This window comes from Acartia tonsa, chromosome 4 (assembly GCF_053477335.1).
Source record: "Acartia tonsa isolate MP-2025a chromosome 4, ASM5347733v1, whole genome shotgun sequence".
NCBI lineage: Eukaryota > Metazoa > Arthropoda > Copepoda > Calanoida > Acartiidae > Acartia > Acartia tonsa.
Window position 1 is genome coordinate 47,621,929 of NC_137263.1, and position 12,310 is coordinate 47,634,238.

General features: G+C 32.9%; 1 protein-coding gene and 1 non-coding gene across 2 annotated transcripts; both read right to left on the minus strand.

Moving 5' to 3' along the window:
- Positions 1-417: 417 nt before the first annotated feature.
- LOC145315505 (uncharacterized) lies at positions 418-11,971 on the minus strand. Its single transcript, XM_080155488.1, has 4 exons — positions 11,852-11,971; positions 10,662-11,478; positions 1,395-1,543; positions 418-990 (listed from the first exon to the last, which is right to left on the minus strand). The coding sequence occupies exons 1-4, from the start codon at positions 11,969-11,971 to the stop codon at positions 682-684; spliced, it is 1,395 nt and encodes a 464-aa protein (XP_080011614.1). The 3' UTR covers positions 418-681.
- Positions 6,875-7,078, minus strand: LOC145318443 (small nucleolar RNA U3). The gene has a single exon (XR_013879336.1). It is a non-coding gene; the product is annotated as a small nucleolar RNA U3 (small nucleolar RNA).
- Positions 11,972-12,310: the final 339 nt, after the last annotated feature.

Sequence of the window (12,310 nt, forward strand, 5' to 3'; positions counted from 1 at the left end):
TTTTCGTTCTTCTGTCTGTCTTTAAGACATACATTGGGTTATTGGGCCGTTTATTAGTCCCTTAAAGTTTGGGGACTTATATGGAATTTTGATTGGTTGGTTCATTAGTTCGTGCGTGTTCAAAAGTTTCAAAAATTAAGCGTAATATACAAAACCAGGTACTTTTGTGTATAATCATTGGAAATATACATAAATTTTTTGGACATTGTCTTATCTCTTTAGATCCATGCATGGCTCGTTTCTGTTCTTTGCACCGTAACATCGTTAGGGTTACATAGATAGTAGTAGATAGTAACTAAAAATAGCAATCAAAAAATAGTATCAAATGAGAATAAAATCTTTATTTGATTGTAACAATTTTCATATAATTTACAAACTTTTTAGATTAGAAATATTGACAATTTTCTCATAAGCTGATTTTACAAAAATAACAAATCAATGAAATCAAATTTTCTATCATAACAGATTTTTTATTGTGATTTTATCGGTGAGATTACATCGGGCAGCAAATTGAACCCCCAAAGTTTTTATAAATACATTCTCTCATTCTTTTGCCATAAAAATTCTAGTACTTTTCTGCATCTTGACCAAACTTTGGCACCTACAATTGTAAGCTACATGAGAAATTTTGCTTTCTATGATCAGGGTTTTGCATCAATTTATTGTCCATTTACTTATCTCTTAAATTGCTAATTTCTGTGACCAAATATTATTTACAATATCATCAAAATGTTTCAAATTCTCAATAAACTCCACGTGATCACCAATATGGAACTGTGGACCAGTAAAATAAATAAAATTATGGAGTGTCAACGTTTGCGACGCCATTTTGGGTGGCATATTTTTAAGAGGTTGCGTGATTGTTGCTTGGCCTCCCTGGTCGGGAGGTTGCGTGATGTTGGATAGAATATGGTTGATGAACGCTACACAGGTATAAATGACAGTATTATCTCCGTGAACCAACCAGTACAGCATACATTCCTCTAACTCCTAAAGTTGACGTTAGTAAATTATACCCGTATATAAAAGTAACAGGATTGCTGTCTGTTTGTAGATTTACCAACCACAGAACCGAAATGGTTATCCTTTACAGAAAAGTTTCTTATAGGTACAGTTTGAACTCGTTTCAGAGATCCTAACAAACAGACAGATAAACATCCTAACTCTTTCTACTAAGATAGCTATTTGTCATCTAAGTTTAATTATTTACTATTTTATCCTTTTTAGCCGTTTTCTAAGAAATCATCCCAAAAATAAGTAAAATTTGAACCCATTTAAAGCAAGATTTTGATATATAATCTAAAATGAATTAATTCTAGTTTCACTTGGTCTATGTACTTGATATTTTTGAATAAGGAAATGGTACATATTAAGAATAAGAAAACTAAATAAACCTTAAACGGAAGCAGGGTCAACCAATTTTGTTTGATGATAAGAGTGTCGATAATGAAGTGTGCTGCCTGCAGTGCATCCAGTTTCATCCAGGACCTAGGACACCTCTGGCGCAGAATGTACACCACTACTTCTGGTAGCCCAGGTATATCTAAATTAAAAATAATATGATGTATTGAGCTGCCTGTAGTGCCTCCAGTTTCATCCAGGACCTGGGACACCTCTGGCGCTTTATGTACATCACAACTTCTGGTATCCCAGGTATATCTAAATTATATATAATATGATGTAGCGTGCTGCCTGCAGTGCCTCCAGTTTCATCCAGGACCTGGGACACCTCTGGCGCAGTATCTACAACACTACTGCTGGTAGCCCAGCTATATCTAAATTATATATAAATTCTCCAGTTTTATCCCGAACCTGAATACCTTTTACCACTTCTGGAAGACAAGGTATGTTTTTTTTAATCAACATGTAGTGTATTTTTGGTCAAAAGAACGACACTATTGAACAATCATAAAAAATTCACAAAATTATTTAACAACTATCATCTTTACAGTTTATACAAACACCAAAATTAACTCGAAAAATATCACGAAACCCATACGTGATTTTCTGCTGTTGGGGGGGTGGGGGGGCAACATATTTTGCCTCCCTAATATTATTTTAGATTTATTTCGCTTGTTGGATATACCTTATACCTGAGATGTAGTCAATCTTGTTTAATCTAATAATTATACAATTATTCAGTTAAATATGACATAATGAATAAAACAAAGAAAAAGGGGATGGTAACATACAAAAGTAGCGAAGAGAAAATAATCTATAGAGTATGTCATAAAGAACTTAGATAAAATAAATCACGAAACCTTTTTTAAAAAAATATAAATCTAGGAATCGATATAGCACCCCAACTAAATGCAAGTCATTAAAAAACTTGGTGAAAATAGGTATAGAATGTTGACTTAATTAATCCCTAAAAATTCCAGCCATTTATCTTGAATAGAAGTAAAGAAAATCACAAAAAATTGAAAAAATAGGAATCGATCTAGCACCCCGACCAATAAGCATTACCCCGTCCCGATTTAGAAATATTTTGTTAAAATATTTGCCCCCAGCCATATTATGGTTGATTTATGCAAAATAATGACCCATGCAAAATATTTTTTCTGTAATGCAAAAATTGCAATGGTACAAGCACTGCAAAGTTTTTAAAATTTGCCAAAAGACCTTTTTTTAAAGCTCTTGTACCATCTCAATTTTGAAGATTTTTATTAAATTTCAATTCTAGTGTGTCGATATAAACCTGAAATTTACCAAAAAAAATGGGTGCCATCTCAATTATAACATATGAAGGTCAAATGTGTAGCAAGTAATTTTCCAATGTAAAAATTGCCAAATTTCATACCTAAATAATAGGGTTGGGATGGATTGGACAGATACGGATATCCGGCTGATTTATAATGATGGATATCAAGTATTCAGGTTTATATTGACACACTAGAATTGAAATTTTGTAAAAATCGTTAAAATTGAGATGGAACAAAAGCTTTAAAAACGGTCTTTTTGCAGATTTAAAAAAGTTTTTACCATCTCAATTTTAAGATTTTCACAAAATTTCAATTCTAGTGTGTCAATAAAAACCTAAATACCGGATATCCGGCATTATAAATCAGCCGGATATCCGTAACCCTCCAATTCGGCCCAACCCTATTATTTATGTATGAAATTTGGCAATATTTACTTTGGAAAATTACTTGCTACACCTTCGTCCTTATGCTATAATTGAGATGGCCCCCATTTTTTTTGGTAAATTTCAGGTTTATATCGACACACAAGAATTGAAATTTTGTAAAAATCTTCAAAATTGAGATGGTACAAGAGCTTTAAAAATAGGTATTTTTTGCAAGTTTTAAAAACTTTGCCGTGCTTGTACCATCGCAATTTTTGCATTACAGAAAAATTTTTTTGCACGGGTCATTATTTTGCATAAATCAACCATATTATGGCTAGGGGCAAAAATTTTAACAAATTTTTTCTAAAACGGGACAGGGTAATAGGCATACCTCAATAAAACTTTATGGAAATATGTAGAGTGTAAACTTATTCAATCTCTGAAAATTTCAGACGTCTATCTTGAACAAGGTTTGAAAAAAACATGAAAACTTAAAAATCTAGGAATCGATTAGCAGGCCCCAATTAATATACAAATTTTAATGGAACTTGGTGAAAATATGAATTTATTTAATCACTGAAAATTTCAGTCGTCTGTCTTGAAAAGAAGTCGAGAAATTTATGAAAACGTAAAAATCTAGGAATCAATCTAGCACCCCTATTAACCCTTAACGGTCGGGGGGGGGGGGCGTTGAACGCCCCCCCTTCCGGTTTTTTCTATCTCATTTTCTGTGTGTGAAAGATAAAGAGCCCAAACTGCTTGACTTTTTAAGTATGGGTATGACACATAACTGAGAGTTGAAATTTTTTGAATATCTCTATCCTGGCGGGCACAGGATGCCAGCAAACCTGGCAGGGTCATCCAGGTAAAGAGCAAAAATATTTTTTTGACTAAAACAAAGCATTTTATCATACCAAAATACTAAAAAATCCTCTAGCAGTACATCCTTATATGAAATACAGGTGTTCAAGTAACTTTCAGGTTCCAGGTATGATCCTGCAGGTCCTGATCCTCCAGGTCTCCAGAAATCTTTAAAAGGCTCCTGTGGCCGCAATTTTTGACTTAGAGCCTTCAAATTTTAAACTTAAGCTTTTCTTACATGTCTACATAACGTATTAAAATTTCATGAAGATCCGCCGCCGTTTTCCAGCCGACCGCCGACTGGAAAACAGCTGCGGCCGCTGAAATTTATATTTTGATATTTCTTATGTAAAATTTACACAAAAATAAACATTTTCTGCAAAAAAAATTTCTTCTAGCTTTAAAAATAAAAAAAATTACAGCCGTTTGAAATTTTTAAGTAAAAAAGGACCTAAAAACAAAGGTTGTTAAATAAAAGGGTGAAGGAAGCGAAAATTGACTTAGACTTATAAAAGGTCGGAAATTCATTATCAAACAGGGGACTTGCACAAAAAAATTTAGCCCTCTAGCTCTAATAGGAACTGAGATAATAAGGGGGGGCGTTGAACGCCCCCCCCCCCGACTGATTAAGGTGCGGCAAGGGGCCCGACTGTAAAGGGTTAACAGACAGATGGACAAACGATGTATAGATTAGATGAGCATGTGTCATAGGAATCTTCACTAAAAATTTCAGCAGTCTATCTTTAATATGAGCCAAGAAAATCACGTTTTCCCATAGCGTTACGGACTGACTGATGGACGGACAGACAAAGTGAATTATAGAGTAGCTTCGCTACGAAAAACGGTTAATAACATTCATAAGTAACGAAGCTCATAAAGATACCTGGCACAAGGAACAGCTAAGCAGAGTGAGGGGAAAAGCCTGGGATCTAAAGGGATGAGACAATGGGCGATATTTATCCAAGTCTAAATAACATATGTTATACAATATCTATCCCAAAATAAAACAACAATCATATATTAGTCCAATTATTCATAAAAAGCGAGAATAGAAAAATACAAATGTGCAATAACATACAAGTAATTACATAAATAAAATCATAGTAAAATATAAAATCCTTAAAATAGACAATAACCATATCATGCATGGACGAATTTAAAAACTTTTCCAAGGAACAAGGGTGGGTGAACTACAAAGGGAGGGAAGCTATGAATAAAAGACGCAAACTGAAAATATCAACCAAATCATACAAAACATAACCAAAAACTTAAAAACCTGTATTTCAGGGAAAAATATTGCATAACAGCATAATAAATTGATATACATCCCTAATGATGATACAAAAAATTATTGGTTGAAACAGTTGGACCTCCATCTTAATGAAGCATGCAATCCAATTCAATTTAAAGTCCCCAAATTTTTTAAGAAAACGTTATTAAAAGCTTTGGGGTTAAGTGAAATTAACAGCCCAATGTCCAGTACCTCCTTGAGGATCGAAATGTTTTTCAGAATAGTTGCTAGTTCATAAAAATCATTACACGAAATTCGTCATTTTTCCTATTAGTGCTTACTCCCAGGGAGTAAGGGAGGGGACAATGGGCAGTTAATTCAATTTTATAGTTGTGACCCTTTAAGGTTTAAAACCCAGATATTTCCAGATAAAACAAGTATTTGCAATATAGCAACCTTTAGTGGAAATTTTTGACTTTTTGAATTGTTTTTAATTCGAAATGCACCATCCTTAAACTGATGCTTTACTACAAGCCTTTGATTCTAGAGATCAATACCCTTGTTTACAATTCATTTCCATAATTGTTATTATTTAAACTTCGGAAAATTAAGGAAACAGACCATTTTACTTTAACAACTTCTTTTACCCAAATTTTTTTATTGTATTTATTAAAAAGCTTAGACATGAAAAAGCCTTTAAATAATTATATTACAAAACTTACTAAATCAATTACCTTCCTACAGAACTTTTAACTCAAGTTATTTCATTTAACGAAATAAAAATGAGATACCTTGCGTCAAAATTTCATACTACATAAATAAAATAGTTGAGAACATAAGTACATCTTAATTTTAAAGATCTTAAGGTTTAAGTAACATATCTTAGGATAACTGGTAGCTGCGCTCCTAGCATCCAGGACAGAAAAATAAAATAACACCATCTTGAGATTTTAATGATAAACAAACCTTGAACAACTCAGGACTTCGTGAATTTTTTACCTAAAATTTTGAAATTAATCGGATCATTAATTACAGAAATATTAAGCTAAAAACAAAAATCTTTTGCCTTTACATTAAATCAATAAGAAACATCTAACATGTCTAAAGTAACGAAAAGAGCTAACCGTTACGGACGTACAAATGTGCGGGACCTAATTATAGGAAGGCTTTGCTCATAATAACTAATAATCTTAATATAATTTCTTTCTACAACGCACTAATCGGAATGAATTAACATTAAACAAGAATTAGATATAAAAAATGTAATGATTCAATTTACAAAATAATTTTCAAAATCAAAATATTCTGTCTGCTTGTTATTGTTTATCTTTTTGTTGACGCGCTAGTTTGCCGCGAGATTATGCATGATTTTGCGTGACGTCATTCATAATTGGTCCCCAAGATTGGTTAGAAACTGCTAATTTTTTGCATGTTCCCTTTAAGCCAGTCCCCAAAGTCTAAGACTCCTAAAAATTGAATATTCAATCCATTGTCCCCTCCCTTACTCCCTGGCTTACTCCAGCATAGAAACTCTCCTAATTTGAAAAGATGGGCAGGGGGTGGACATTTTTATAGGTTAGGTCTTATTGAGTCCATTAAAGATCCACAGGATTAAAACTTAACAATTGTTATATATGATATGACTCGGGCACATAAAGGGAAGGAGGTTCCTTTCACGTAAGGCGTATGTAAATTCATACTTTAGAAAAGAATATACCACTCAGCCGATGTCTCAGTCCATCTAGGATGTCAACTAGTAACTTCCAAGCGATCATCGATATGTTGAAAGAGTTAACTATCAACGCCTTCTCACGCTCAGGACTGGACATTTAGCTCATCATCATGGCTTAGCTATTAAAAAGTTTCGAAAAGAAACAATGGATATATACTACAGAAATGATTCTGTGAAGTATAATCTTAACTGATATTGCTTCATTTTGATTAGTTATAGATGTATTTTTGAATTTACCGCGACTTTAAATATAAAAGTTTTAAAATTAAATTTTTGGGGCTTATTAGGGTAAAATTTATTAATAAATATTATTAAAAGGTAAAAACAAAATAAAAATTTTAATTCAGATACATTAAACAAATGATCTTTTAAAATACCGAGTCATCTAGCGGCACATTTACTTACATTATTTTGCCCGTAAAATTTGTGCCAGTGCTAGCTTAACATTCTTTAGGCTTCAGATTGTAGACGGCAAAAATTTAACCGAAACTAATCTACTATTAGTTTTTTGACATTTAGCTTAAATCAAATATTTTTGCCTTTTATTTTTTTAAACATGTGTTTTTATATAAACGATCCGTTCTAAAATTGTTTTCTGCTTTTCAGAAAAGATTCATTCTAGGAAAAATCATTTCTACATTTGAAATGGAAATCTATTTGTTAGAAAATAATTTTAACAACAACTTACAGTTATTAGAGCAATGTTTTATAATAACAACCCAATTTCTTCATTATATTATATATTATCATATTAAAATATAAACAATAAATTTTGTTTAAATAAGAATCATTTAGAATTTTTGAAAAAAAAGGGGATGGGGCACAATACTTCTTTTTATGATTTATATCCCTAATTTGAATATTTCTCAAAATTTGATGCACATAAAATTAACAAAAAAGCTAATATGACAAAAGTACCATGTTAATTCAAAAACTGTATCGTTTATTTTCCGTCGTCTCACTAAAATGTTGCTTTGGAGTACACATTTTCTATCCCCCCCATTCCTCTATCTCTCTCCATTCCATTCAAATCCGTCTCTTTCTCTCTCTCTCCTTTTCCGTCTGTCCCTTTCCCCTTTGTGTTTCTCTTTCCCCAATCACAAAGCTCTAGTTATTTTCTCCCACGTGATCAGCAGTTACATATTAAAGAATTCTAAAAAATAACATTAATATTGAATTAGAATGTTTTAATCTAGCAAAATTAAGTACACGATATATAGCATGTTTTTATTTTATAATCAACAACGCCCCCCTGCCCCCCCCCCTAAATGTTGAAAAATGCCCCTTTTTGCCCCCTCCTTTAGTGAACAAAAATGCCCCATTTTGCCCCCTCACCTCTCCAAAAAGCAAACCTGTCTCATTGTTTCCAAAAGATCAAGAATAACCCAAAATTTTTTGGCGCTTCGCCCCAATTATTTGGAAATTCCAAATTATGACCAATAATTTTTAGTAGCGAAGCTACTCTATAATTCACTTTGTCCGCCAGTCCATCCACATAGCAATGGGGGAAACGTGATTTTCTTGGCTCCTATTCAAGATAAATAGCTGAAATTTTTAGATTCCTATTACATATGTCCATTTAATTTATACATTGTTTTGTCCATCTTTCTGTTAATTGGAGTGCTCTATCGATTCCTAGATTTTCGTTTTTTAAGATAGAGGAATGAAATTTTCAGGGATTAATTAAGTTTACATTCTACATATTTTCACTAAGTATTATTACGATTTGTCTATTTATTGGGGTGCTAGATTGATATCCAGATTTTTAGGTTTTCATGGTTTTCTCTGTTCGTATTCAGGATTGACACCTGAAATCATCAAGGATTAAATTTGCTCATGTTTTACATATTTCCATCAAGTTTCATTAAGATTAATTGCGGTGCTAGATCAATTCCTAAATCTTTAATTATTCATGATTTTAAAGTTTTCGGGATTTCCCTATTTCATTAACTTTAATGTTTATTGTATGACATTGCTCTAAAGTAATTTTTTCCTGATATCGATTAATAATTTTTGAGCTTCGCTACTTATGGATGTTGTCATCCTTTTTTAAAAACTAATGCAATGTAGAAAAAGACAGACATGGTAAGGGGGATACATGATTTTCTCGGTTCCTATAAAAGTTAGAAGGCAACTTTTTGACAACAGTCCTATTATCAAGGAGCATAACCAAATATAAAACATCCATGGTGGTCGGATTGTCTTGTAGCAGGTTTTTTATTTTTTTATTTTACACATTTCCCCTTATCTTTGGTGTTTTTGGTCCGATTTTCCATTGTTCTTAGAAGCCAGTATTTAATTTACTTAGACTGTCGGTCTAACAGTCATCATACAAAATAAAATAGGATTTTGTTCTTATTTTCTCAAATAAATTTAAAATAATGAACTACGATTTTTTTGTGCTTTGCTACTTATGGATGACATCCTAGTTTAATATATAAATTTTACTATAAAGAAAATACATACTTGCTTGGATCTATAGGGAAAAGACAATGGACGATTAAAAGATGTACATCCTTGATGATGAAACACAAATTTAATCCTTATATAGATTAAAATTAGTGGATGGAACGTATGGAAACTCAACTTAATTAACCAACCAATCAAAATTCAATTATGTCCCTAAAGTTGTTGAGCTAACGAATAAGAAAATGTATTTATGCAACTTTAAGCGTTTTTTTGTCTGTACCAAAGGATCTCGCTAACCGCTGAACCAATATTTTTCTCCTTTACAGTAAAGCTTCTTATTGGTCCTGGGAAGGTTTTAAACTAATTTTGGGGAGGGTGTCTTCACCCCCTCCCCCCCCCAAAAAAAATTAAATATTTTTTTACACTTAAAATAGGATGAGGTCGACTTTTCCCCCTTCTAACTAGAGGCTTCTAGGGGCGTAGCCGCTAGTAAAAAATAAAACATTTGTAAACATTAAAATTTAAACGAAAAGTTATTTTTAGTGAAAAAAATTTGTGCGCTTCGTTCACCAATTTACATGTTTATTTCAAACTGGTTTGACATTTATCAAGTCTTTTTCTCAAAACTGTATGTCTGTTTGAATGAATAACAATATATGAGTATATCATATGATGTTGAGGATAAGTTTTAAACTTTTTTGTGTTTATTCCTCTAACTAAAAGACATGTTTTTTTGTCTAGCAATTTACATTAAAAACCCTAATTAAAGCTCACAACACTCTATATTCCTGACTTGATAAAATAACACAACTCTTGTTGTCTTTAATTGATTTTAGTTTGAAGGTGGTGTAAAATTTTCTTGGTGCGCTACGCACACCACCCTAGGATGGATAAATATTATTTTTTTTGCAAGATGCCTTTTAGCTGGAGGGATGGGGATGAAGAGATGGGGGATATAAATGGGGAATAAGGAAGGGGGAAGGGAGGAGAGGAAGGGATCGGGGAAGGGATGGGAGGAAAGGATGGAGGAAGGGATAAGGGGAAGGGGTAGGGATTAGAAGGCCCACCCCCTTAGAACGCCCTTGTTTAAAATAGGTATATATAATAAAAATGATTAATGAAAATTTTGCAAAATGTTCAAAATGCCCCCCCCCCTCCCCTTCTGGACAAAGTGCTTCGTACACCACTGCAACTATGTAACAGTATACGGTACAAGCAGGGTCGTTATCCCACCCCCTCCCCTAAAAATCTAACAATTACCCCAGTGCCAGAGGCTTAACAAAAAACTTTGAAACTTTGGACTTCATTTTAAAGCCTTTAGGTTTTACAAAATAGGACTTAACATGGATTTTATGGTTTACCTGAAAGATTCCAGAATTTGGTTAAAGCAACATGCTCCAGGAGGTTCCTGGCCAGGCTTCCATCCTCTCCACACATAAATATCAAGCTGGACACTACATACTCATTTCCATTCAGGCCCAGGCCATAGTTCAATAAATCTTTGAATGATTGGAATCCAATGCAGAATTTGTTGACCTTGTGCCCGTAATTGTACAGCATATCAATTGTATTTTCATTTCTTATTTGTCTTGTTTGTACACTTTGTACTTTCAATGGTTTCTGTGCTTTTATGACATATTTGATTATACCTTTTTTAACATTATGATCAATATTTTTTGATGCTTGAATGTAAATATCAAACAATTTTGTAAATTCTGAATAATCTTCATATAATTCAGAAATTTTAGTTTCATTAGTAACTAAATTTTCAAACTCAATACACTGGCGTGGTTTCAAATGCCCGCTTAAAGACTTTTTTACTTGTGTCAAAGGTACTGTCTCTACACTTGGTGACGTCAGAGATGGTAGTTGTGTGTCATACGGCCCGGCAGGATTTGATATGTTAGCCTCCAGGTAGCGAAGCGCCAGGTATTTTTCATCTATAACAAGTTCCTCATCAATATAACAACTTTCTAGCTCATCTTTGATGTGATCAGTAAAGAAGCTTTGACGGAGGCTGCATTTGAATTGAAAGCTGGAACAGCAGATGATGAGAGATTTGATGTATGCCAGGTAGAACTCTGGATTGTCCAGCATCTCTTCAGGTAACTGGATCAGCTGATCAAATGGCTGTTCAGGATGTTGTTGTCCAAGCACAAGTAGTAAAGCAAGTCTTCCCTAAAGTACATTCTTTAAATTACAAAGCATAATAAAACAAAGTTGCCAATATCCATAAAATCGAAGCTCTGAAACGGTAGGACAAACAAACATTAATACTTGTAGAGTGTCAGAATTAAATAAGCAGAATACAAATGTATAAGTCTAAACAAAATAGGAAGTAAATTTGTTGCAAAACAGCTTAAATACAGGATAATGCATAAGGAAAAACTTACATTTTAGGACTTAATTAATATTAAAGATATGCTTCTCTTATGATATTGTACCTTGTGGTAATAGGAATCAGTATTCTAAAAATTAGATGAATCAATTTAATTTCTTTGGATATTAGGGTAAATTTATAGAATGTTTCCTGGTTGATATCATTATTAACATCATCAAAATCCTGGTCAACTTCCAGCAGATTTGTCCACAGTGAGGATATCTCATATCTTAACAGATCCTGACTGAACAGCCTCGGCTCCAGGTCACTCTGCAGCTCTTTTAATATCATATTGGATTTACATAGATGGGAATACCGATTCATTATACTTGCAAGCTGACGTTTACTTTCTGTTTGTTTCATTAGGCATGATTCATTTCTGCATAACTCTAAAATTAAACATTTCACATTTTGAATTGGTAAGTATATATCCTTGTCAAAGATTCGAGATGATATTTCTAAAATTTCCAGCTTTGTTTTGTCTAAGTTATCATCAGATTTAAGAACTGTTACAAATAATGTAAATATTGTTGAAACTGAGGATAATTCAATTTGTTGGCAGGATTCTAATGCTTTCCCCAAAGCTACTATCATAAAGGGATCAGATTCTTCATAGTTGGATACTTTGTC

Coding starts and splice junctions, on each gene's coding strand:
- LOC145315505 (XM_080155488.1), bottom strand. CDS start 11,971: ATGATATTAAAAGAGCTGCAGAGTGACCTGGAGCCGAGGCTGTTCAGT. Junction 11,479..11,851: donor TTGACCAGGATTTTGATGAT/GTTAATAATGAT, acceptor AATGTACTTTAG/GGAAGACTTGCTTTACTACT. Junction 991..1,394: donor TGACCCTGCTTCCGTTTAAG/GTTTATTTAGTT, acceptor CGTCAACTTTAG/GAGTTAGAGGAATGTATGCT.